Genomic DNA, 26,859 nt, shown 5'->3' on the forward strand with positions numbered 1-26,859 from the left:
TGTGTGTGTGTGTGTGTGTGTGTGTGTGTGTGTGTGTGTACATGTGCTGGTCTTCTGTGACTCTGTGCCCCTTGGCATGTCTGTGGATATGTGCTGTGTGCATGGAGCATGGTTTTGTGCCTGTGTGTGGGTGCACTGCTCACCCACATGTATCTGTGCTGTGGGCTGCATCTGTGTGCCTCTGTGGGAGCATCATTGGCCTCATGTGTCTGCATCTGTGTTAACTTCTCTGTGTGCCAGTGTTTACCTGTGTGTGTGTGTGTGTGTGTGTGTGTGTGTGTATGTGTGTGTGAGCCAGAGAGAGAGAGAGAGAGACTGAGAGAGAGAGAGAGAGTCTGCATGTCTGGTGGACACAGCTTTCTGAGGACTGGAGATAAGATTTAGTGCCGATGTGACTTTTACTTGCTCTTGATGACATGTCTCCTCTGGAACAAAGGGAAAGATGGAAGGTGGGAGAAGAGTGAGATGAAAAGGAGCAGGGAGCGTTTGGGAGCTGGACAGAGGGAGCAGAGATGCAGGGAGGGGACAAAGGGCTGAGTGAAGAAGTGGGACAGAAAGGATTAAAGGGAGGGGAACAAAGGAGAAGACCAGGGAGAGACTGGCTGGGCCAGAGGAGGAGAGGACAGGCCAGAGGGCTGTGGACAATGGGGAGAACCAGACAAGGACTGGAAGGGTGGTTAGGGTTTGGGGGCAGTGGGTGGCCATTTCTTTGGGCCCGCTGGTTTGGATGTGGCATTGTGTGTGGCTTTATGTCAGTGCTGTGTGGGGTGTGTATTGGGGGCTGTGGGTGTGTGTTCACACTCTGAAGTGTGACCCCTCTGTGTGTCTCTGCCATGTCTGTGTGCTCACTCACGCGTGTCCTGATCTTACCTCTGTAGCTCTCTCTCTCTTCTCACTGGGGATCCTCTCTGGGGTTTCGGTAAGAGAGTCAGAGGTGAGACTGGAAGAGGGGAGGTGGGTTGGCCAGGCAGTGGTTTCCAGGATGGGCTGGGCTCTACTCTGTAAGCTGTGACCTGCCTGAGGCCTAGTGTCCTCCAGGACCTGAGGCATCCTGCTCCCCTGCCTGGCTGAGCACCTCCTCTCTCTTCTTGACCTCTTGTAGCAGGTAGAGGAGACCCAGAAGCAGCCAGGTAGAGTGTTCTTGGAAGGGACCCGACAGTGCCATCTATCACTGCCAGCCTTTTCTTCAGCAGTGGGTGGAGGGGCTGATGCCACTGGTGGACGTGGGCAGGGGATCACCTTATTAGGGCTGGGAGCTAGCAGGAGGCAGCAGACTTCAAATGGGGGTGGGTAGGACAGGCTTTATGGAGGGTTTGGAGGGAACCCTCAGGCCAGATGGTGCTGAGCCAGGGGTAGACAGGAAGGGAACTGGCCTCCCCTCACCAAGATGGCTGGTACTGTCACGCCTGAGGGAGCTGAGCAGCTGGTTGCCGTGGTGACACAGAGAGAGTGCTGCATGCTAATGAGGCTGGCAGGAGCTGGGCAGCGGAAGGGTCTTTGAGGGGAGAGATGTGACTCCCCCCAGGAATAGTCAGACCTGAAGGGGACAGAGAGTGAGTTCACAGGCCCCCGGCTCCTGGACTGGGGTGGCAGAGGCTGGGATTGTCCCAAATGGGATCCCAGGACAAGGCTGCTCCTGACAGAGTGGGAGGAAGTTTCAGTGTCCCTGCCCTGCCTGGGTCCTGGGTTTGGGACTATGGAAGAAGGTGTTGGTAGTTCTTAGGAGAGTCACCAACAGAGTGGGGACATCCAGAGCAAGGAATAAGAACACAGTCCAAGTGCCAGGGTTTCCATCTGTGCTATAGATACAACCTCCATCCTCTGTGAGCGAGGGTCCTGAGGCTGCCCCTAGCAGCTGGAGCCTCCTCCCCCTGCTGGCCTCAGACACAGAGGTTGGGGGAAACAAATGAAGAGAGGCACCTGCACCATGCAGCCGCATCTTCCCCAGGATCTAAGCCTTTGACCCCACTATGCCCTTCCTGGTTTCTTTGCCCCCTTTCCTCCTGGACTCCAGGCATCTTGGCTCTCAGCTTTGCCCTAGAGACACTGTAACTTCTATGCTTCAGTTTTCTCTCCCTGGGGCCTGTATCCTATTGCCACAGCACTCGGAAGAGTTTCCCAAGGCAGCATTGGTACTGCAGGGCTGTCTCGGTCAGACTCTGGGTGGCAGGTCGGGGCTCTGGTTTGATGGGACTGGCTGGTCATCTCAGGGAGCCCTGGGCTCTCAGCCTGGCTGTGTGCCCTGGGCCCTAATACAGTGGGCTGGGTTTTTCCCAACTGAGACTGAGGAGGAGTGCCTTGGGTTCTGGCTGACTGGACTATTCCCAGTGGCCGAGGTAACCCTGGAAGGAAACCTCAGCTGATCTTGCTTTGTTTTCCATTTTCAAAAGTCAGCTTATGGATCATCTCAGAGAGGTCCTAGCCAGAAAACAGGAGTTTAAGAGCAAGGTGCTTTGAACTCTCAGAGCACTGGGCCTCCTTCCCAGGGATCTCGGTTGGCCCCTTTGGACTTTGCTGCCTCAGTTCCTCAGGCCTCCTTGTAGCAGAATCCACGCCTGTCTTTGTTCCAGTCTCCCTAGTAGACCAGCGGTGGTGAGACACAGACAGTTCCCTGTGGCATGTGCACCATAGGTCTGCCCCCCCCGCCCCAGACTCTACTTCCTCATTTCTGCTTCCTCTCACTTTCCCTGCTCTGAGCCCCAGTCTTTTCAGTTTCTTCGAAGAGCCCAGGTGTTCAGGTCCTTTCTGTCTATGAAGAGGCTGTTGGGAAGGGTAGCTGGGAGGATTAGGACCCTAGAGATGTCTTTCCAAACCCTGCTTTGTTGGGAGTTTCCTCTGAGGTCTAGGTTTACCATACCCCTGCCAAGGTCATAGGGGTCATGGGGATGGGTGTGCGTGCGTGAGGGGGGTTGGAGGCGCCCTTGCCCGCTCAATCCCACGCTAACAGGACACTCTCTCTCTCTCCAGGTGGCTTTGATTTTTGTGTCGTGTTTTATTTTCTCCTCCATCTGAATCGTTTTTCTCGTTGACCGTTTTTTTTTCTCTCCGCCTCCCGGAAGAAAAAAAAAAAAGAAAAAAAGAAAAAGGAAAAAGCACCCCTCCCAGCCTTATGCTTCTCCTCCTTTTCCTTTTTTTTTTTTCCGGCAAGAAGAAAAAAAAGAAACCAAAATCTCCTCTTCCCCCTTGCAGCAATTCCCTGCCCCATCTTCCTGGTTCACCCCCCTCACCTGCTCTGGTGCCCCCTTATCTCTCTTTTTCTCTTCCCTCTCCTGCCCGCTCCCTTCTTTTCTGCATCGGGCCCCTTTCCCCAGCTTCAGGGCTGGGGGCTCTCCCTCCCGATGTCTGTCACAAGTTAAAAAGGGTTTTTAAATTGTGGCAGCAAAAGCTTTTTTTCTCCCTTCTCTCCGACTGATTTTGATGACTCGTGTTTTCTTTGTTTCTTTCCCCTTTTCTTTCTTTTTTTCTTCTTTTTTTTTTCCTTTCTTTCTTTCTCTCCTTCCCCTTTCCAAGGTCCGGCTCACCTGACGTTAAACAGCGAAGGTATGGTTTGAAGTTTTGGTTTGATTTGGATTGGATTGCCCCAACCTGCGCCTGGAGTTTTCTGTTCTTCTCCCTCCCTGTCCCCCTCCTCCGCCTGGCCTCCCTCCTTCCTTCCTTTCCTACCCTCTTCCTCTGCCATGTCTTTATTTTATCGGGGTGCTGGGTAGGGGTGGGAGGCTGGTCCACGTCTGTGCGCTCCCCTCTCTGTCTGCCCAGATGTGCTCCATCTGCCCTCATCTCACCTTGGTTTCTGACATCAAGAGATGTTTGAACTCCTGCCGTTGTCTCCAGTCACCTTTTTGCGTTTTCCTGGTAGTGTATCTCGTCTGTTTTCTTTCTCATGGCCGTGTTTTATTTCCTTCCACTCATTCTGATCATCCTTTCTTTTCTGTGAACCCAAGTAAACAGAAAAGGGCCTGGGCTGGAGAAAGAGTATATGAACACCTACATTCCCCTTTCCTGGTCACTTCTGTCACCAGAGTAGAGTGAGGAGGGAAGGAGTGGGAGACTGGAGGTGTAGGATCCCACCTTCCCCAGTGTCCCACTGGCTACCTTCACCTTCGTGTCTTTGAATGGTTCTCAGTGCTATTTGATAGATGAGACCCTCGAGGACCAGAGAAGTGAGGTGACTCACTAATGATCACACAGCTCTAACTGGTGGGACTAGTCCTTTAATTTGAGCCTCCCTTCAGCCAAGACCCCGCCACCTTTCAAAGCCCTGGCGTTGAGCAAACTTCAAAGTCTTGACTGCTCCCCTCCAGCTCTGGCCTCTCTCACCCTCCCTGTCATTAACTCTGTGAGCACAGGGGCTTGACCTTCCAGACCTGGGGCACTGCCTTACCTGCCCAGTGTCGACTCTGTTGAGGGTTGTCCAACACTGAGTCAGGGCAAGGGGACCCACAGGATCAAGACTGGACCGTGGGGAGAGACTACAGAGATCTGAAAATTGGGATGGATTTAGGTGTGGGGAGGTAGGGGCCTGAGGTTCTCATAGGGATGTGAAATTTTGGCAAGAAATGTAGGGAAGGAGAGTCTCAGATGGGCAGTTGGGAGAAGATGCCCTGGATGGGTCACTTAAGTCCTTCTTGCCTTTCAAGGCTTGGTTCTGGGAGTGCTGGCTGTGGTTCACCTAGTCATAGGTGAAGATACTTCGGGAGGGTCCCAGATTCTTCCCCTTCTCCAGAAAGCTCCTCAGCTCAGATGTTATTCTAGTTTTAGCTCTGGGGCCTTAGGGTTAGATTAAGAGCACAGAAAGGAACTTTTCCCTCATCCCTGTGTTTCCTCATCTTGAAGCCACTCCGACATTAGGACAGGTGGCTGGGGGCCGGACACTGACAGCACATGTTCGTGGGCAGAGTCAGACTAGAACTAAGCTGACCTGGAGCCCAGACATAGCAACTGGTGCCTGAGAGACCGTAGGAGCTGAGGTTTGGTGGGGAGGAACAGGGTGGTAGGGAGTGAGAACTAACTCCCAAGGCCCCCCACATACCTGGTGAGCTCTAACCTAGTCAGGATCTCCCACTGGGTACAGCCCTCCTGTGGGCAGGAGGGAGGGCAAAGCACCACCAGGGAATGTGGGTTGTCCCTGAGAAACCCCTGGGAAGCCCCATTCTGTAAATGGTGACACTTAGAGCACTCACTGTGAGGATCAATGCAGATGTAGGTGACTAGGGAGAGGACAGGCACAGAGCAGAGGAAGGGTCTGGTGTGTGACCTGGGGAGGATTTTGCATTTGGTGCCTGTGTCAGGCTTCTGAAGGAGTTGGGTGTGAACTTGGACTCAGCAGAAGGGACATGTGTGGAGATGCACAGTGGAGAGGGGCCTGGGCCTTGGAGGAGGCCTTGGCCAGGAGATGAAGTAGAGATTGGCAGCAGGACCTCAGGGCTTCCATGTCCCCAGGGCTGGCCTGTTTGCTTGTCCCTCTGTTCCTCTGCCTACTCTCCCTCCCTGGGCAAAGTTGAAGTTCATGAGTCTGATGGGGTCTGTGGGGGCCAAAGGTCCTTGGTTTGTCAACTAGCTCCTTCCCCAGAGGTCCTGAAGGCGAGTGAACGCCCAGAAAAGTCCTCCTCTCCTGTGCCTGCAGGCAGCACCTTTGCCCTGGAGAGGGCCCTCCATCACCTCCAGGCTGGGGTGGGATTGGCTGGGAAGCCCCTTGTGCCTGACTCCCCAATTCTGCTTCTCCAGTAGGGTCCTTACTGTTCTCCGAGGGGGGGGCCGGGAGAGGAGGAGCCGGCGATGTGCACCAGCCAACAAAAGGTCAGTGACCCCACGGCCCCCGGAGAGCTTAGCCCTTACCCTGCTGCAGGCCACTAGTGCTTCCTGTGGGGAATCCAAGCTACGCAGGTGCACCCCTTATACCTGGAGGCCTGTGGTGGATCTACACTGCAGTACCATTCCCTGTGTGCCATTGCTGGCCTGGTGAGAAGAGCCACAGCCTCCATGTCCTTCCCAAAGCCCAGCTGTCCTGACATCGCATTCTAGAACACTGATTTCCTTCTCTATGGCAGTTGTCAGGCCCATCCCTGGAAAGTGTCTGTTTCTCTGGGGTAGCACCAAGGAGGCAGGGTGGTCCCCATTTATCCATCAAATCTGGGCTATGGGGCACCCTGCCCAGGGGAATTCTGGTAGGGAGATGTGGCATCCCTGATCACGTCTCAGTGAGCCTTTGCAACCCTTGGTGGTTGGCTCATTTCTTTCATTTTACACTGGCCAAAGCCCTCAAGGCCAGCACAGGGCCCTTTCGTGTGCCTGGGGGCTCCAGGACTTTAGCTCCTGTCTCACATTGAGTCCGCCTCTCGAGTGAGCATCTCTTTCCTGAGAAGTTTTCTGGCCAGTTTGACACCCTGCTGCTGCCGTGGGGCTGAGGCCCTGCACTTTCATACCCATCTCCATCCTTCAGCTGGCGGTTCTTCTGTCTGCCCGGGCTCCCGCTGTCCGTCTCCTCTGCTGGCTCCTTGCTGTCTCTTTTAACTGCCTCTTGAAAGAGCAGCCATGCTGTCCACACTGGCAGTCTCCCTGAATCTGCAGGCCAACCTGGACACTCCCAGAATGCCCTTGGTCCACAGCTTTGTTACATATCATAACTGTCACTTTACCTGCTTGCTGCCCCCACTGCACTGAGCTCCCTGAAGACAGGAATTGGGTATTTTCATCTGTGTGCCCCATGCTCTGCACAGCTCCTGGCACCTATGTAGTAGGCGTGAGCTCAGCACATTTATTTTAAATGAGTGAATGGTCTCTGTTCCCAGGGGGCTCATTGATGTTCGCACAAATAAGTACCATAAAGCGTGGTCCATGCAAAGTATCTGAAAAGTGCAGACTTTGTTCAGAGGAATTAATTTATTCAGAGAGAGAGAGAGAGGGTGGGAGGGAGGGAGCGAGGGGGAGAGAGAGAAACACGAGCGCATATTCACAGAAAGTTGTATTCCAGTGGAAGAGTCCTTTATTTGTGGGCTGGTTCACAGTTTAGGAAACTGCTCCCATCCGCTCTTTCTGGATGCTCACAGCAACTGTGAGGTGAGCTTATGATTAGCTTCTTTTTCCAGAGGAGAAGGCAGGGCTTAGAGCTAGGTTGTATCTTGGCCAAGGTCACAGAGCTGGTGGCAGAGCCAGCACTAGCGCCCAGGTCTTCTTTCTCACATCACACTTCCTCCCCAGGGAGCAGTACAAGACGTTACTAGGCAGTAAGTGCCAAAGGAGCAGAACAGACAGCTGTAGTGCCAGAGAGGAGGGAGGGTCGGAGGGGGCTGGAGACCTTCCCAGAGGAGGCCTTTGAGCTGGGCCTGGAAAGGAGGCAGCTGCTGTGTCCCTCTCTTTCATGGCTCTTGGAAACCTAGGACCACAACAGCTAGTCCCTGGCCACATTCAGCTTCACTGGGCACACTTGTGGGTCCACAGACATCCCCCACCCTCAACTGAGGGAGGTAAACAAATATTAGCTATCACCTTCCTGTACCAGAAGCTCTTAAGAGCAATAATTGTTCAGGTGTTGCTGGGAGTTGTAGTTCTCAGTCCTGCCCACCTGGGAGACAGAGTGGAGTGCCCCCTGGTGCCTCCGTGCTCATGCAACCTAGATCTGGTTTGTACTTTGCTGAGTACCCTCCACCACCTATATTCAGACTGAGTCCCGGATCCTCCTCCTGCTCTACCCCAGGTTCTCTGACCTCTCTATCCCTTCTGGCTTTCTTTTCTACAGCTCACGCCTCTAATTTCCTTTCTTCAAAGGCTCTGGCTCCCTTGGGCTGCTGTGTTTCTCCTCCCATTTCTGGGCTTACCAGGTCTCTGGTGGCCGAAGGACTTGAACCTACTAGGCACTAGCTGCAGTGTGGCTGGCTTTGCTTCTCCTCAGAGACAGGAGGCTGAGCTGAGGAGTCGAGGAATGGCCTTATTTCCCCACTTTGCCTTGGCAGCTGTGATCCAGCCTCTCTCTCTCTCTCTTTTTTTGGCTTCTTTTGTTCTGTCCCAATCACTTTTTCACGTGGCTGCCTTATTCTTTCTTTTCGTTCTGTCTGACTCTGTAATATTTTCTTTGACTGCAGTGAAGGTGAGGGAGTGGGAGGGGAAGCCTGACTTCTGGGCGGGACTAGCCAGTACGTGTGGCAAACCCAAGGTCAAACACATTCACTTTTCTAGTCCTTGAGCCCCCTGGTTCTGCCAGTGTCTGAGCAGCAGGCCTGGTTGCTATGGAAACAGTAAGGCCCCAGAAAGCCTTGGCTTCATTCCCTAGAGGTCCCTGTCCCCTTTCCTTGCTGGCCTTCTTCCCGTCTCCCTTCCCTGTCCCCTTAGGGCTTGCTCCTTTTCTTTATTTATATAGATTCGTGTTACGTTTTGCTCCTTCAGCCCTGAGCTGTCTGTTTCTCTTCTGTCCCTCCTGTGGTGGTCTCCATCTTTTCCCTCTCCATGCCACCTCACTTCTCATCACCCTTCCTCTCCTCTTTCCCTTATTGTCTCTGCTGGACTCTTCACCTTTGCTTCTGACTCCCTAAGTAGTTAGAGGGGGATTCAGATTGTCCTGGTAGGCCCCCCAGCCTCGCTGCCCTGGGGCCTCAGGACACCAGGCCTTGCCAGCTGCAGTGAGGGCTGTGCCAGGCGCTGGGGCAGCAGCTGGTACCTTGGCATCCGGAGGCAGTGAGGCGGTCTGTGGGCAGGCTGCCCACAGAGAGAGGCAGGCTGTTGTGTGGGGGAGGAGTTCTGCAGAATCTGTACCCAGAGACCCCCACATCCACATGTGGCACTTCTGTTGAGCTCTGTCCCGTAGGGAGAGGGCAGCTGCATCCTAGTGGCCCTTCATGCCCCTGGCACGGTGCCTGCTCTTTTCCAGGCCTTTGGAACATCTCCTGAGAACTTCTGTGCTTGGACGGCACAGTTTCTGCATAAATGCCCTTATGACACAGTCCTGTTTGCCCCTAATGCACCTGGGAAGATAGGCAGTGCCAGCAGTGGCGTCACCATTAATTGGTAAGGAGACATGAGCCACTGCCTGGGTCCAGGGCCTCTAGTCTCCCTGACTCCCGATCTGGGTCTCTTCCCTCTGCTGTGCTCTGGTTTGTGCAGTTGTCACGCTGGACTCCAACATCCTGGTACCAGCGTCATTGTCCTCTCACTTGTCACCACTTGCAGAGCACTGGCCATCCCTCCGGCCCTCCCAGCAGCCGTTGCTTCCGCTTAAAAAGTGCCAGTGGAAGGGGCTGTTGTACCCCTGTCCCACCTGGCATATACAGGTTGCACACCCAGTACCACGGACCCTGTGGAGGCTGTCCGGGTTGCAGTAGGAAGCTGGGGTAGAGGTGAGAGCTGGCGTGGTGGTCACGTGTGTGTCTGGGCACAGTGGCCTGCTGCTACCTCGTGCATATCCCTGTCACCTGCATTGCTTTCCCATGTGTCTTCTCCTTGCCCTTTCCCTTCCTGTGCTTCCCATTCTCTTCATCTGATCGGTGCTCTACAGCAGGCCTTCTAGTCCCATCCCAGAGGGTAAGGCTTGAAACTGTCCCTGAGCACTGAGAACAGCTGTCACCAGAGGAGAGGGGGAGGTGGGCTGCACTCCGGAGACCCTCAGTGCCCCTGTCCCAGGGTGGAACTCCCGGGGATAAGCCAGATAGAGCTCTTGTTTCTCTTCCATGTCCCTTTATGAAGGGGGTTGGAGTTGATAGGAGTTGCTGTTGAGGACCCTTTCTGCTTTGCCTGGCCTTGTGGCAGCTTAATTGTCAGCTGCCAGCGTGAGATCCACTTAGCAGCCTCCTGGTTTGGAAATGGACCTGGGAGAAGTTGACTTTGACAGCAAAGATGGCAGGGTCCAGAGAGGAGGATTGACAGGCTTGGTGAGGAGGGTCCCCGAAGCCTAGATGCAGGACTGCAGGACTCCTGGTGCCCAGGAGGGGGAGAGGGAGGCTCTGGCAGACTCCACCCCACTCAGCCTTCTTCTGTTTTCCCAAACCATGGCGTCCAGGCAAGGAGGAGTTCGTGGCGACCTTCAAAGGAAATGAGTTCTTCTGCTACGACCTATCACACAACCCGATCCAGAGCAGCACAGACGAGATCACGCTGGCCTTCCGCACCCTGCAGCGCAACGGGCTGATGCTGCACACGGGCAAGTCAGCTGACTATGTCAACCTGTCCCTCAAGTCTGGGGCCGTCTGGCTGGTTATCAACCTAGGCTCGGGAGCCTTCGAGGCCCTTGTGGAACCCGTCAATGGCAAGTTCAACGACAATGCCTGGCATGACGTCCGGGTCACCCGAAACCTGCGCCAGGTAGGGGGAGCAAGAAGGCCAGGGGTCAGCCACATGTGGGGCAGAACACAGGCGGAGAGAGGGCTGCTTGAGGTGTGGCAGTGAGGTGTAGTTCTGGAGAATTACAGGGTTCAGGACTGTGGGGGCCCTTCCAGCGTGGCCATAGCTGTGTGGCTGGCCTCGGAGACCTCAGTGACTGGGATTTGAACTAGGTCCCAAACTGCTTCTATACAGGAGCCTGAGGTCAGGGGAAGATGTGGGCTCCAATTGGCGGGAGCAGCTGAGATTTCAAGGACTGGGGCTCAGAGAATCAGTTGACACAGGGGGCTTCAGGATGGGAGGAGTGAGCGGAGCCAGCTGACATAGGAGGGCCTGGGAAGCTGGTGTGGAGAAGGGTCCTTCAGAGTGAGCAGGCCACTCTGGTGGAGCAGGCATGAAGGTCCCAACACTGAAGCAAGCAGGCAGAATTGGGTTGGGGACAAAATCTGGTCTGGCCTCCGAGAGGCTTTTCTAAGGCTCAGACCGGGATGGAGTGAACTCAAGCGGATGAAACAGTTGGGGAAGGAAGACAAGATCAGAGAGGTGCCACCCCTGCTTCTCCTTTGGGCAAGACTTGCCCTGACTTACCCTTCCTTTCCCATCCATTCCCTTCCAAGGCACCAGGCTTCCAGCTCTCTATGACTTGCCTTTTACCTGTGGCTCCTAGGCCAGCCCATACAGGTACTCTAAGGGGACCCTTCTGGATCAGCCCCTAGGTACAAGGTAGTACCCTTCTTTGTAGTGTCCCGTCAGCTTCTGCTCCCAGACTCACCGCCTAGACAGGTGCTCTTACAAGTGGCCCTGCCCTTTCCACTGCTTACAGAGCCTGTGGTGGCGTTCACAGGTGAGCCCACCTTTCTGGCCAGGCTTCGCTTGATAGGAATCCCACAACTAGTTTCCAGGCGCAAGAAGTTCCTGCCTCCTTCAGGGCCAGAGCCCAACCTTCTGCTCAAGTGTGAGAAGCCACTGGGCATTCTGGGAGCCTGTTTCTACCTCCTGGCTCCTGCCCCAGCTCACTGCCTCCTGGATCCCAGTTCCTGTGCTTTCTCTTGGGATCACAGTCTCATAGCTAACAGGAGCAAAGCTCTTTCAGCTCCATCCCTTGAAGGCTAAGTGCAACTGGGAAACCAGAACAGCCCTGTGTGCACCCTCAGAGGCTCCATCCTCCTGCATCGTGGCTGTTCTCTTGCTAATTTTCTTCAAGTGTCCTGGTTCTGGTTGGGTAGTGAGGAACTTTCTGGTATCAGTCTTCTTTGTCATCACCTTTGTTGCCCTCCTTCTCCTCCTCTCCTTCCTCCCACTGGGAGGCTTATTAATGGGGCTCAGGACTCTGGCTGACCTCCCACTCCTCTTACCTGTGCTCTTTTAACACTACCGGGTGATGATCTAATGGGGATTCCTCCTCATTTACTGCTGCTACCCCCTGCTGTGACAATGCTGTGACTAATCCGGCTGCTCTTTTGGGAACTTGCTGCCACCTGTTGCAGTCCAGCTCCTACTGATGTGCCTATTCTTAGTGCCCTCCACATTCTGCAGAGTGACATGCTTGGCGGAGTCACTCCTCCTCGATGCAGTGCCCCCTCGTGTTGTATCATCCCATTTCCTGGTCAGAGGGCGGTCTTGTGTTGTCACCCCCATCTGAGCCCACTTGAGTGTGTCATGTGCATTTGTAATACTTTCATGTACCACACACATGTTTTATTAGAGGCAGGGAAGTTGTCCTTAGTGCCTCTTGCTTGCTTGTCCTCTCTAGGACCAGTGCTGTCACCTGCTGCTGACTTCAGCAGGACACTGCAAGCTCACAGTCCCTAGCCACTCTTTTTTGGTACCAGGGCCTGAACTTGGGTCCTTGCACTTGCAAGCCTAGCTACTTTTTGCCTGGCCAACATAGTTCATCATACTGCACACAGAGAGAATGACATGATGCCTGCCCTCCCAGGACCTCAGATTTTGAGGAGACTGGATGGGACTGTTAAAAGTGAACAGAGGAAAGCCATGCAAGTGCCAAGTGGGCAGCAGAAGCCTTAATGTTCTGTGAACTTAAGAGATACCCAAGAGGAAGGAGAGGGCTGTGGTTAGGGGAGGCAAAAGAGCCACGTGGATAGGATGACACATGGCCCAAGCATGCTGTGTGTACACCTGTGACTACCTTGGGGCTTGCAGGGCCTGCAGGGATTGTAGGTCTACGCTAGTAACTGATGGAAAGTCCTTCTTTTCAGATTGTTCTATCAGCAATAGATAGTGACTCAGGGCAGAGGCCAGTCATGTTGACCCAGAAGCAGGACCTCCTGAGCACAGAGGCTCTCTACTTAAAGTCCTCCATTGATAGACCTCTTTAAAAAAGCCTTCTGAGGGGCCAGGGATTTAGCTCAGTGGAGCAGATGCCTGCCTCGCAAGCACAAGGTCCTGAGTTCTATCTCCTGTACCAAGAAAAATAAAAAATAAAAAAGCCTTCTGAGCTGTGTGTGGTGTCACATGCCTGTAATCCCAGCAGTCAGGAGGCTGAGACATGAAGATTGCTGTTGAGTTCGAGCCTATCCTGAGTTAGCTAGTGAGTTTAAGGCCAACCTGAACTACATAGTGCGGTCCTGTTCCAGGGAGAGGGCACTTCTGGAGGACTTGCTGACCCCTGAGTCCAGTCCATACCTATGAGTGAGAGGTACTCTCACTCAAGGCCTAGCCTGTGGTGAAGAATATCCTTGCGAGATTCTTCACCTGCCTGGTTTTAAGGAAGGACATACAAGCGTAATTTCTTGGGATCTGTTGTTTCTATGGTGTCTCTCAGTCACTCAATCACACTGTGCCCTCAGGAGATATCTGTCAATGTCTGGAGCCCTTTTGGGTTGTCATAACTAAGGAGTGTTACTGGTATCTTGTGGGTAGAGGCCAGGATCCTGCTATGCATTTCCAGCAAGGAATCTCAGACCCCACATGTCAGTAGTGCTGCTGGGGCGCAATCCTGGTTGTGCAACTTTATACAGTGTCCACATGACATCCTGGAACTGGGAAAATCCTGTGATAAGTGGGGTGCTGTGGACTGGGGTGGCTTGCATCAGTGTTCTGTCTCCCTCAAGTTTTTTGTGCCAGGAGATAAGACAGGGAAGTGGTATAAAAAATGACATCTACCTTCAGCTTTTCAGGGCACATGGCTATGATCCAAGAACTCTGTGGCTTCTACGTTATTTTCCTCCCAGGATTCCAGTGGCCAGGGAGATGGCTTCCTGGAAGGGTCTTCCCCAGAGCTAGCCCTCCCTTTTGCTTCTGGGACTATAACTGTGGGTCAAAAGTCAGCTCCAAAGACTGGAAAGAGGCTGAATTTTCCCCCTTGCACTCTGGATTAGGCTATCATCCCTGGAACCATCTAGATATTTTTAGACCATAGCAGTTAGGATCAGAGGGGGTCTGACTGAGACATTCTCTCTCTCTCTCCTTCTTCTTCTTTCAAACCCAGCTTTGAAGCTACTGTGATAGGTAGCTCTCTTGGGGGATCTTGGAAGATTACCTCTGAGAATTCCCTGAAGCCTATTTTTAATCATGGGCCTACTTTCCTTCCATACCCAGTATGTCTTCCAACCTCCTCCCATTACTGTGTAAGCAGAATGTGCAAAACCATTTTATCATTAGCCAGCACCAAACTTGGAAGACAATCTGGCTACTAAAACATCACATGATGCTTCCTCTTGCCTAGCTCAGATGACGCCCCTTCTCAGTGCAGAGACTTTCAGAAGCTCCCCTGAGCCCCAAGAATGGAATCCCTCAAGGACAGAATCTCAAGGATGGAGTCCTCAGGGACAGAATTCCCAAGAATGGAGTCCCCCAAGGATGGATTCCATCAAGGATGAAGTGTCCAAAGATGAGATCCCCAAGGATGGAGTTTCCAATGATTCAGTCTCTAAAGGATAGTATTCTCCAAGGATAGAGTTAATTCCCCAAAGACAGATTCCATCAAGGAATAAGTCCTCAGTGACATAGTCCCTCAAGGATGGAGTCCTTAATGATGCAGTTCTTTAAGTATGGAGTCCTCTAAGGATAGATTCTTTCAAGGATGGAGCCCCCAAAAGATGGAGTCCTTAAGGGTGCAGTCATCCAAGGATGGAGTCCCCAAGGATGGAATTTCTGAATGACCCAACAATGCAGTCCTCCAAAGATGAAGTCCCCAAGAATAGAGTCCCCAAGGGGTGAAGTCCTCATAAGTGGAATCCCCAAAGATGCAGTCCAGCAGGTATTTAGGATGTCTTTCCTCCCATGTCCTCTCTGGCATACAACCTGTCTTAAGACCTAGATCTGCTGCTCTCCATACCTGTCTACACCATTCCTAGTTCTTCCATTTCTTCCCACAGCTCTCCTAGCTGTACCCCTATTCATCTTCCTTTCTGTTTGATGAAATCCTAGAGTTAGGGTTGAGACAGATAGACTGGTTTCAAATCTCAGCTTTGCCACTAGTTGAGTGACTTCAGGCAAATTATACAACTTCTCTGAGCTTCAGTTCCTCATAGGCAAAATGGGAGGAGCCTTCTGGCAACCGAGGCAATGCCTAAAAGCACTCACAGCATCATGCCTGATGTGATATGAGCCCTGAAGGCTTGCTGCTGCCATGATCATTAGCTGTATTTTCTTTCAGTCCCTCTGGCCAAGTTTAAATGCCATCTTCTCTGTGAAAACCTTCCTCAACCTGGCTTCCTTGTTACGTTCTTCAAGCTCTAGAAACTTGTATTCCAGTTCTCTACATTTTGCCGGCATGTCAATATTTGTGTTCATTTCTTACCTCTACTTCTAGGTGGTCAGCTAATTGAGGCCTTAATGCCACCAACTGTTGAGTGCATGTAGTTGTTTTTGGAGTACTTTTCCTGATTCACTCAGTCTCTTTCTTAAAGCTGGTTGGTGACATTTTAGATGTGTGTCCAAAATGAGCAGATCTAACTACTTATATGAGCACTGAACTACTTCTTGTCATCCTGGGAGAGACTCTAGTTTGCTTTATGAGCCCAGAAGAAAGCCTGTCCCACTCCCCAGCCCAAATTTTCTCAGTACTTCATCCTCTGCCAAGCATTTTTCATATCACACCAGAACCTCTCTCCTCCACTCACTCCCAAGTTCAAGGTTCTCATTTCTCTTTTGTATTTCATCTAGCTTTTATAGCAATTTCACGAGTAGGAGATATGATTCCCACTTTACTGATAAGGAAACTGAAGCTCAGAAGGTTAAAGAATTTTCTCAAGGCTATCCAGAAAGGAGGTGGTGGAATTGGAAGTTTGTATGACTCAGAAGCTACTCCATTTCTCTGCCTTCCAGAGAGGGCCTGGTTGTTGTCATTGATACAAAATGCAAAGGAGGCCATAGTTCCCCTGTGGCTCTGTCATTCTGTGATATTCAAGCATTCTGCTCATGTCTCAGAAAAATGGGTTCCTCTGTGGCTGAGTGCCATGTGTTCCCCTTCTTTGTCCCAAGCTTCCCTTGTTCATGCTCCACAGACTGTCTTCATTCCAGATTTTTGTGACCTGTGCTTTCTTGAGGGTGCTAGAGTCCCCAGGGTTCACAGTACAGATAGGTTATAGTTTGGTGCAAAGGCCGTTGGCCATGGTAAGTTCCCACTTGTTATAATGACTCGCTTCTCCCCTGTGTCCATGGTGCCGTCCTAACTCATCAGACACTGCCATGCTGAGCTCTGTGTAGATAAGGCCTTCGCTGCTCACTTACTGGTTTGAAAGCTCAGCTCCCCAGATTCTGGCCTGGGCTGCTTTCTCCCTTTCCTGAGCTGTGTCGCAGGGATGGGTGCCAGTGGAAGCGCTGTTCAAGTATCTGACCACAATGGCCTCTAAATCATGATCACCCAGACAGGGTTCTGGATCCTCAGTCCCTGGGTTTAGAGGATTCCCATCTCATCTATGCCAACTCTGCCGATTTTCAGAGGAAGCCTGGTTTCTTGACAAATTAGTGGAAAGCCCAGGTTTTGAAATCACTTTTCTTTTTTCAATCTTGTTTTTATTTTTTATTATTTTATTTATTTGGCACCGGGGATTGAACTCGGGATCTTTCATCTATCCTGTTTTTGAATGAACTGTTCTAATTATAACATTTTTGCCAACATTGGAACCTTTTTAAAAATTTTATTCTCCATAACCAGTTCTTATTCAAAAGAATAGTACTCAGTCTTTTGCTTTCAATGCCCCTCCCCACTTGTACTGTGCTGTCAGATAACTCTTCCCTTTTTGAGTGCAGTTTCCTGCCCCAAAGCTCAGTGTTCCTTGTTCTGATGAGTTGGCCTCTTCATTTCATGGCAGCCCTACTAGCTAGGGGTCCTAATCCTCTTCTCATATGTTATTCCTTTGCTCCAATCACTACACCTGCAATTAGACTGTTTTGCTCTGTAAACTGCTTGCTTCTACATCACTGGTAATTAATGTTGGTTATTCAGCATTTCTTCTAGCTGCTCAATATTGAATTCTGATATTTTTAATTATACAAGGCCCTTATTAATTATCTTACTGAATTAGTCCTGTGCCCACTGGTTATACTAACTCTTTAACTAGTGGCTCTGTCCCTAAAATATCTCTCCTCCTCACAGTCTAGGCTGTGCAGTAGTGTTTAATGGATGCCAAACAACAGTATCCCTCCATCTCCAGTGCTCTTAAGTAAAGCTGCCTTGGCCTTTTTGACATCTCCTTTTCAGAGACCAGGTTAATGGTGAAGGTAGTTGTTGCTGCTGTCCTTGGCAGTGGGAAGAGAAAATGAGCTTAGAAGCACATGGGAATGAGGACTTTGGAAGCCGGGGTAGGAGATATGACTTCTAGTTCAGGGAGGAGGAAGGGATTTCAGAGGTAGGTGGGCTTCAGTGTTCCTCCTTGTGGGAAAGAGGGTGGTGCTGGTAACAGGAATCAGAGGTTTGGGGGTTTCTGTGCACACACAGAAGGACTTTGGGCTGCAGGGTGGTCTTGGCAATTCCAGGGCCTTGTAGGGATGGTGGTGGTGGACACTTCATTCTCAGGGGGATGGATGCATGAAGGAGAGTAAGAAAATAGGGATGAGGACTTTTTGGGGAAATCTGTACTCCAGAAAAATCAAGATGGGCAGGCAGGAAGAAGCAGGTATGGGTGGGAGAGGGACCGGAGAGGGAGGCTTTGGGATGATCAGATACAATGTGAACATGAAGTCTCTGCCAGCCCATGGAGGGCAAGGTTTTCTTTCCCCTGTTCTGATGATGGTCCACTCTTCTTTTCTCAAGGAAGAGAAGCAAGGAAATAAAAAAATGTAAAAAGAAAGAGAGAGAGAGAAGAGGAGCTGTTTCACTCCCCTAGTGACTCCTTGGATCTAATTGCCTATCCTCCCATTCCCAGGAAAAGCAGATGCCCATGTCCCCTCCTGTGCTCCTTGGGAAACACTTTGGCCTCCAAATGAAACTGCCTGTCATTCTAGCCAGTTCTTTGAATCTCAAGGGGCTTTGCCCACTTTTTTCCCAGCCTGACAGCCAGCTGGCCCATCACCAACCAGTTAACCCATTAACCTAACATGACCACTGGTCAGCCAGATGGCCAGCATGAGATAACTTCCTAGCCGGTTCTCTGGGAAGCCATCTGGTTGATCAGTCAGCTAACAAACCCATTGTCCCTGCCTCAAGTCAGGAGTCCACCCCTGCTCACACCCCTGTTCTTCTTCCTTCCCTCCTTTCAACTCCCTCCCATTTCAGCTGACGAGACCTACTAATACTGCATAACTGGGTCTGCTTCTTAACCCCGCCTTTCCTCTCTCCCCTTCTGTTGGAAAACCCCATTGCCGACTCTGTGTGTGTTACTAACACGCTTATAACCCAGGGGACCAAGGGACGGGCAGGGATAGGTGGGGCAAGGTATGAGTGAAAAACCAAACTAACCTTTCTGTCTCATCTTCGGAATGTCAGCCATTTTTAAGTCTTTGCTTTCTTGGTCCAGTTCTTTTGTTGTTTTCTTCTCTACTAACCAAGGTCTTTAACTGTTCCCCTTCTCTGCAGATGGCTCTTCAGGGAGGGGGTGAGGGGGAGAGGAATGCAGATGAGGGGTGGGGGGGATTGGGACAAGAAGGGATTTAATTTTGTGTGTGTGTTTTATTTCTTCCTCCCATTATAATTTAATTTTCTTTAAACCAAATACTTCTGCTGAACCTGAGGTGGGAGGGTTTGAACAAACAACCAAATATATATGGATATATATTTTTCCTCCTTCCTTGAGTTTCACAGTTAGTCATTTTATTTTTCTTTTCTTTTCGTTCTGTTCTTTTGTTATTGTCTTTGTTGGTTTTTTTATGAACCCCTCCCCTCCCCCTCTCCGGTGAAGCACGCAGGGATTGGACACGCTATGGTAAACAAACTGCATTATCTGGTAGATATCACTCTAATTGTCTTACCGTTTGGTTTGCCGTGGGTTTTTTTAACTGTTCGATTCTCCCACTTTTGTTTCCTCTCCTGGTTTGGTTTTTGGTTGTTTTGCTCTTCCAATTGTTTTTTGTGTCCTGGACAATCTTTTAGATTTTGCTTCTCTTTAGTTTTCTTCCCTCCCTTTTCTTTCTTGCCTTTTTTTTTTTTTCTCTTGGTCCCATCTCAAATCCAAAAGACAATTGGAAATTAAGGAATTTGGCCTGGCCCTGCCCTATAATCCCTGCCTTCTGAATTCAGATTCCTGGCCAGAGCGACCTGGGGCAGGCCCTGTGGTCACTGGCTCTGGTTAGACTAGCCCCAATGCCAAGCAGCTTATTTCGATTGCTTTCTTTTGTTCTTTTTCCTCCCCTCCCTTGTTTTTTCTCTTTGATTTGGTTTCTTTCTTGGTCTCCTGAAAATCCATGGAAAACACCATATCATGACATGCTCTGCTCTGCTCACTATCATCTCTGGATGGAACCCCTCAAGCTAGGGCAGGGCTGGGGGTGCCACCTCTACTGGCAGCCATCTGGACAGCGGGAGGGTAGGGGGTGACCTTGGGAGACAGACTGCCTTCAAATCACCAACTTATACCAGTTTGGGGACTGCTTCACGGTGGCTGCCAGGGGAAAGGTGACATCCCCTCCCCTACTTCTTAGTCTTGAGGGTTCCCTGTTTGTCTCCCCCACACTTTGCATGGCATGAATGGTCTTTCCCCCGACCAGGGATAGTGTCCAGTCCCCCCACCGCTCCGCTGCTCTGACTAACACTGTGTTTCACACTGTCTTCCTTCCCCTGTGCCCTCTCCTCTGTGCCCTTGCTTCTCCTGCATGGCCATGGACCAGGGCTTGGCTTACTTCCTTGTTGGAGGGCAGTCCCTGCAGGGTGGAGCTGAGCCAAACTTGGCTGTCCGTGTCTTTGCCAAGCGCCTGTGTTTGGGCTGGGCTCGGGCCCGGTGAGTTCTGGTGTGGGTGTCAGTGGAAAGGCAGCTGGTGTGTGTTGGTGTGTGGGTGCAACTGTGTGTAAATGTTGGTGTGACATTTAAGGGTGTTAGTGGGAAGCCGTGCTGTGTGTTTGGGAGCCTGCTGGTGTCTTTACATGTGTGTGAGCTGGTATGAACGGGGGCTATAGGGTTGGTGAGGATTCTGCCCTTCAGTGTGGATGCCGTGACTGGCAGGGGCAGGGAGGGGCTGGATGGCCCTTTGCTCCTTGCCTTCCTGCCTGCCTGGCTGCCTTAGAATGTGGGCCTGTAAGCCCTATGGTGCGTGATCCCCTGGGATTCCCTCAGGCCTGCCCTGTGCTGGCTCTGCAGCAGCAGCTGGTTAGTCATCGCCTATTAATAATGTAGAGTGATTGAGCACTAGGCTGGGGACCCTGCAGATGGACGTGTCTGCTCCTGAGGGACTGGCGCTGCTTGGGGCAGCTTCCTGACCTGCTCAGCCTCCCCCACTGTGTGGCTGACTGGCTGGAGCAGAGGAAGGTGCTGGAGCTGGAGTGAGTGCCCAGCCTGAACCACCCCACCCCACCTCCCTAGAAGGCTCCCTTGGAGGCCAGACCAACACCTTTCCAGGTATGCATTTTCCTACACTCACACAGACTAATGCCATGGCCGGGGTCGCCCCAGTCATCCCCAGTCTACTCTGTGGCTACTCCTCGATGCCCTAAGATTCAGATGGAGCTGTGTGGTGGGGCCAGCCCCACCCACCACAGGCTGTGTCCCTCCTGCTGCTCCCAGGAGTTAGCTGCTACTCACCTTACTCACTGAGCACCGTTCTGGAGTTAGCCATTTGGAACTCTCTTTGCAGGTCTTCACTGAACAGTAGGCCTGTGATTTTGAGGACTGAAGGGGAGGCAAGATCAGCCCCTGGGATATACCCCCAACCACCTGGGCAGTACCACCCTCAAATTAGGACACAGTAAGCCTTCCTTCTCATCTCAGTTTGGTGGAAACGACCACAAGGACTGAGGCTACAGAAGTTCAGTTTCCTCATCTGCCAAATGAGCTGAAAAAACCTGCTCTGACTGTTTCATGGGATCAGTAAGAAGGTCAAGAAGGGCAATGCAAGTGAAAGCTTCTGTACTCAGTCAGGGAAATTACAGTTTTATTAAGCTTTATAAAGTGTTAGCTGATTGTCTCTGTGTTTCTGGGGCAGGGATGTGTATGAAAAAGCCATTTCCTTCCCATAGGAAACTCTGGCCCTCTGGGAGACCGTATTGCCACTCCTCGTTAGGAATCAGTCCCAGAATAACTGCATGAAACCTCAGAATGCTTTAGAAGTTGGTCTGGCAAGGAGGGGAGAGGAATGGCATGGTGAAGTTGGTTGAGAAATCAACAGCCCTCTTTCAGCCCTGGCAAGGAAAGTCTTTGCTAAATTCCACATGTTCAAGTCCACATTTCCCTGCATGAGCAGCACCAACTAATGAAACAGCCATTCTTCTTGGTCTCATAAACCCTTATAAACCTGTCCTAAGGGCCATCTGTCAGGCCAAGGTTAGAGTCAGAGAATAGGGCGCTGGCACAGAGGGGGTTTGGCAAGTTAAGTTCCCAAGTCTTCCCTTAGATGGGTTTTATATTGATTTTTACTTACTCATCCATTGGACTCATCATTTGAGCCCTTCTCTTTTGGGGAGAGGGTGGGCACAGGCCGAAAGGTCCACCAGCCAGTTGAGAGGTTTGGATTGAGTGTGGTCAGGCTGACGGATGCCTGCATGTAAAGATAGAAATGGCTCCTTGACATACATCAGGGTCTATCTTTCATACTTTGAGAATCATTTAAACCAGGATGAATCCTGGGTTTCAGGCAGTAGGTAGGAATTGTTCCCAGTTCATAGATGAGGAAGTTGGGGCCCAGAGAAAATTCTTTGCTGGGGGCTGCACACCCAGCTCCAGAGGAGCCTCGCACTTGCCTCTCCTTTGATGTTCAGGGTAAGCCTGGAAAGTAGGAAGTTGTTAAACCCCTTTTATAGGCTGGAGAGTCAGACAGGTACAATGAGATTGTTCAAGAAAATGGTAAAGGCTAAATGAGAACTCAAAAGTTTTGACCTGAAATCTTTCCCTGTGCTCCCAAACTTTATGAAATCCAGACCTCAGAATGTACTTTCTGTAGGGCTGTAAATATTGTCGGACAAGCTCATCTCCCGGTGTGTCTTTTCAGCTGTCCCTGGCTTTAGTCAGCTCCCTTGTCCGCTTCAGGTAGCTAACCTCCACACGCAGCTGGATTGCAGCCCCTCACCCATGCAGAAGTCCCTTCCTTCCCGCTGTCTCCAACTCCCATACCCACTCTGCTCCACCCTGATGGGGCGCAAGCAGTATTTTTCTTCTTTTGGAGACAAGGTCTCGCTTTGTAGTTCAGGCTGGCCTTGAACTCACTGTGTATCCCAGGTTGGCCTGTAACTCACAGCAATCCTCTTGCCTCCTAAGTGCTGGAATTAAAGGTGTGTGCCACTACATCTGGCCAACCAACATTTTAATGGACATTTTTTTTTTTATACTGGTGATTGAACCCAGGGCTTTCACATTTTCCCCAGCCCCTTTCATTTTTTACTTTGAGATAAGGTCTTGCTAAGTTGCTAAATTCTCCAGGCTGGCCTCGACTTTTCGATCCTCCTGCCTTAGCCTCCAGGAGTGCTGGGATTACAGGCATGAGCATCTCTTGGACTAGTTTTTAACTACATTAGGCTTATGGATCCCTTTGAGAATTTGGAGCCAACAATGAACTTTCACAGGAGATAGAAGAGCCCATTCCTATAATTTTCATACACTGTCCAGGGGCTTCAGGAAAACCCACTCAGTTGCCTACAAGTTAAAAACACCTGCCTTCTGAGCCAGGTGTGGTACGGCCTGCCTGTAATCCTAGTGCTTGGGAAGGGGTGAGGCAGGAGGATCACAAGTTTGAGCCCATCCCGGGCAACTTAGTGCTTTACAAGACCCTTAACAAAGTCTGGAGATGTAACCTCAGTGCAAAGGCTGAGTCCCAAGCTCCCATATGGGGGAGAGGACAGAAACAAACAAACAAATAAACAACAATAAAAAAAAAATCTGCTTTCTAACTTATTCTCCCCAGAATAGGGAGGGCAGTGACTCTAATAGTGGCAGACAATTGGGGAAGCTGTGGACAATGGCAGAATGTTCCCTTTGTCCTCGCTCTTTTTTTCTAAGGACCCACTAGGGTAGGGATATTTATGGCTATTATTGTTTCTCCACAATACTCAGCCTACTTCCAGGGTTCCAGGCTGCCCTTGGGGCACCTCTAGCCAACCACATGGCTCCAGGGGAGCACGTGGGGCTGGGCCGGGGCTGCTGCTGTCTTGACTCCTGCCCTCTTATAGTGCTGTTGACCTGCTTCAGAAGCCATTGTGGTCAGCTGGCTGTATTGATGGCTTGCTGTGGGTTGGGCGCAGACTCTTGGCTGGGTCTTGGGTCCTGGCTGTGGTCTTCAGGATGTTGCTCAGCAAGGAAGCCCAGACACCCCCTCCCTGGGTGACCTTGGGCAGGATGCAGTGTGTGTGCAGGTGTGTCTGGGGTTGACTGGTGGCCAGTGGGGCGAGGAATGATTGGGAGTCACCTGCTGGTGAGGAAGCTCAGATATGATGTCCCCTCTCTTTTTTAACTCATGAGCATCTCTGTCTGATGTTGTTCCCCTCTCCTCCTCTGTGGAAGGAAGCTCCCTGTTCCTGCACCCCACAGCTCTTTTGCCTCCATCTCCACTCCCGGCCCCCTGCCCTGCATGCCTTCTCACCAGCGCTGCCTTTTTCTGGCTTGTGCTGCTGGGCCTGGCCTCTGTCCTGCTCCTCTAACCTGCATGGGTCCCTGCTGCAGTGGCTGCTCTGTATCGCATGGTCCCCTTCCTCCCTACCTCCCCTGCTGGCCCCACCCCTTCCAGAAGCTTCATTGGGGGGGGTTGGGGGGCAGGGGCATCAAGAACCCCTGGAGTGGAGGGGGACAGGGGAATTATTCCCCTGTTTCTTGCTTTTACTAACGAACCTGCCATTTTTGTGTCTGGACTTTGATTTGTCTGAGGGAACAGTCAGGTTTACTAATCTAAATCATCTCCCTCCTTGCCTTCCCCAGACACTTTTCCTCCATTCCTTCCACTCTTGGCTTCCTCTTCACCCACTGCTGTCTCCTCCTTTCTCCCTCGACTTCCCCCACCTCTTCTGGGCTGACCCCCTTCCTCGGTGTACCTCCTATGTCACCCTGCCTCCTGCTACTCCCTTTTCCCACCCCTAGGCCATAAGAGGGTGATCAAGTGGTCCTCTCCCTAGAGAGGCCACCGAGTGGGAGTGGTCTGCACAAAGCCACCTGTGCAAGATGAGATTTATACCCAGCCGGAAGGGAATCGAGGAAAGTCTTCCTGGACTGATTTACCTTGCCCCAGTCAGATCCTTCTAACTCAGAAAGGGCCAGGGGAGAGTGACCTGGACCTGGGCACATGAGTGGGATGAAGAGAGCCCACAGTGAGGAGGTAGCCTGAGGGTGGTGCCCTGACCTCTGAGGCCAGGGAGGGAGGACCTGTCTTTGGGGCCAAAAGAGCCCTTTTCCTTCATGGGAGAATAGATGAGCTCAGACCATGGGGGATTTAAGTCTCTGTTAGGGTTTCAGGCTTTTAGGGAGTCAGGTTTACAGATGGGGATATAGGCTATGTGGCCCTGGGTCACAAGGTAATTTGATGTTGTCCTTAATGACCATGTGCTGTATCCCCTGGGCTGTGCTGGGAGTGGTAGAGCTATGGGGACATGTCAGGCCAGGTGTCCGCCCTTCAGGAGCTGGTGGCCTAGTTGGGGTGAGCATTTGAGCCCAGGAAATAATTAATATCCCGGTGGCTACTACTACTGGGCCTTGACAGTGGGAGAAGGAAAGGAGGTGAGAGCAGGATGCAGCCAGCTTGCCCTAGAGAGGCCCTTTCAGTTGTCACACCCTTCCTGCTGTGTCCTCATCCCTCCATCCTGGTCGTTTCTTCCTTGCTAGCTCTCCTCTGCCCAGTCTAAGCGAGTTTGCATGTTTTTGTGACTAATACTTTGACCCTTCCCTTTTCTATCCAGAACCACCTCTTTCCCAGCCTCAGGGCAAGGTGGAGGGAAGAAGAAGTAAATGATAATGACCAGCCTTCCACTAAGAATGAGACTCAAAAGCTTTCAGACTGCCCCCTCCCACAAAGACACCTGTCACCTTCTGTCCTTGAACCTGGCTCCCCCAGCACAAGGTTTGATGGTTCCCAGGAAGTGACCTGTCAGCCTTCGGTCTGCTCAGCCCCACCCCTCCACCACAAGGCTCTAGCATGTGGAGACTCCTGGGTCCTGGGGGGTGTGCTTCCCCTGCCCGGATACTTCCTTGACCCTTAGACGTCCTCTACCCCGGGAGATGACGGAGTCCTGGTCACCAGGTGCTGGAAGTTGGCTGGAAACATGTGCCTATGGACTGGTGTCAGTAGGGACATCATAGGAAGTCCCCAGAAGGCCTTGGTCTCCAGACCTTGCACCTTTGGGGAGCAGGAGGTCAGCTGACCAGTGGCCCATGGAAGCAAAGGGTCAGGCTAACAGAGAACAAGTTCCCTGGTGGCCCTTGTAGGGTACTGCCGCTGTCCCCACTGACTTTCACCTTCCTAGAGATGGGCTTGGGGTTCCACAGCCCTTGGCTTCTCCCCACTCACTGGGTGTCTGGAGCCCTGTGCACCGCTCGGGTGGCGAGACTCTTCAGGGAGCAGTGGGCCTTTGCCTGGGGGTGGGGCAGGCACCGTTTCCTGTACTTGGCCCTCACCTAAGGTCACTTCTGCCTTCCCCAGGCCAATGCTGACTGGCACTACTTCCTCCCTGCCATCTTGCTTTCTGACTTGAGTTTCTGCCCTGAGGCTCTACCCTGCTCTGCTGCCTCATGGTGGGGTAACAACCGTGTTGCTAAGGCAGATACTAGACACAAAGAAGGGGAGGAGGTATTGAAAAGTGAGTATGTAGCTGCCCTCTCCTTTGGGTGAAAGACAGTGATCCACATATTGGGTACCTGAGGGGTGAGGAGACGCCGTTGAGAAGTGGGAGCCCTTGGAGTCCTCATGGCCGTGGTGGGAATCAGCCTGGAAGAGTGGGGTGTAGCCCAGGTCCTAGGACTTCCCAGGCATATTGGGGCCTCTGCCCTCAGGGCTGCCTTCAGTTCCCCTCTTGAGCTAAGAAGGAAACAGCTCAGTGCCCTGAATTACAGGGCAGGGACTGCAGGTGAGTCCAGGCCTCCCGGATTCAGGGAGTGGCTGCTCAGTTTTCTGCCTCAGTTTGAAGAAGCTCTGGAAGCACCGCTGTCGTGGTATTACCGTCCAGGGGAGAAGAGCGAGGGTGCCGTCGGCCTTCCCTCACTCCCCTAGCAGGGCCCTGTTCTGGAATCCCCGTCCTGTCCAGAGCCCCTCCAGAAAGTGCTGCTTTGAAGAGCCCTTCAGGTTCCCTGCAGGCTCCGGTCTGCTGAGCTGGGGGCAGGAGCTAGGTTAGGCCTCAGCCTACCTCACTCCCTGGAAACCATCAAATCTTGTGCTGTCTCCTCTTCCTCCTTCCCTCTCTTCTCCCACTGTTCCTTCTCCAAGGCAAGCAGACATAAAAATGGGGGTCCCCCTCTCCCATTGCCCCCCGGCCCCTCCCTTACCCAGTCTGTGGCTCTTCCCAGGGAGTTGATGCCAGTTGTCTCCTGTCTCTCCCCCTTCCTGGGCTGGGCAGGTGACCATCTCGGTGGACGGGATCCTGACCACCACAGGCTACACGCAGGAGGATTACACCATGCTGGGCTCTGATGACTTCTTCTACATTGGGGGCAGCCCCAACACAGCGGACCTGCCGGGCTCGCCTGTCAGCAACAACTTCATGGGCTGCCTCAAGGATGTGAGTAGGGCTAGGAAGAGCTGGGCTTGCTCCAGGAACCCTTTGCCCCTGTCTATCCTGTCTGCGGCATGCTGTAGTCTGACCTGGCCAGTGGCTTCCCCCAGGGAGGATCTTTCTGAGTCCATGTTGGGACTACGAGGTGGGAAAAAACTCTTCAAAACTCCTCGAGTTCTACTGACTCAGGCAAGAGGGGTCTCCCCTCTCATTTCCGTGAGGCTTGGAAGCCCCCATACTCTGAGAGAGTCTTTGAAGGAAGTTGTGGCAGAAGCAAGAACTATTGGATGTGAAGGCTAAAAGCCTGTTTCAGGTTCATT

At 51.9% G+C, this 26,859-nt stretch overlaps 1 protein-coding gene and 1 long non-coding RNA gene across 22 annotated transcripts in view; one reads left to right on the plus strand and one right to left on the minus strand.

Annotated features, from left to right (window-relative positions):
- Positions 1 to 26,859, plus strand: part of Nrxn2 (neurexin 2) — a 97,893-nt gene that overhangs the window by 13,291 nt on the left and 57,743 nt on the right. For 6 of the 21 annotated variants that reach the window (XM_010636061.3, XM_019209260.2, XM_010636060.3 and 3 more), the window contains exons 3-7: positions 3,511 to 3,540; positions 5,725 to 5,796; positions 9,986 to 10,287; positions 18,612 to 18,656; positions 26,384 to 26,545. In XM_010636061.3, coding sequence (XP_010634363.1) covers positions 3,511 to 3,540; positions 5,725 to 5,796; positions 9,986 to 10,287; positions 18,612 to 18,656; positions 26,384 to 26,545 — 611 coding nt within the window. The remainder of the gene's footprint in view (positions 1 to 3,510; positions 3,541 to 5,724; positions 5,797 to 9,985; positions 10,288 to 18,611; positions 18,657 to 26,383; positions 26,546 to 26,859) is intronic. The other 15 variants (XM_010636063.3, XM_019209256.2, XM_033756591.1 and 12 more) reach the window with 8 other exon arrangements.
- On the minus strand, positions 17,472 to 18,760 carry LOC104870402. The gene is made up of 3 exons (XR_782529.2): positions 18,682 to 18,760; positions 18,173 to 18,295; positions 17,472 to 17,516 (listed from the first exon to the last, which is right to left on the minus strand). It is a non-coding gene; the product is annotated as an uncharacterized LOC104870402 (long non-coding RNA).

The sequence above is a fragment of the Fukomys damarensis genome, unplaced genomic scaffold, assembly GCF_012274545.1.
Source record: "Fukomys damarensis isolate Sample0158 unplaced genomic scaffold, DMR_v1.0_HiC HiC_scaffold_27, whole genome shotgun sequence".
NCBI classification, from domain to species: Eukaryota; Metazoa; Chordata; class Mammalia; order Rodentia; family Bathyergidae; genus Fukomys; species Fukomys damarensis.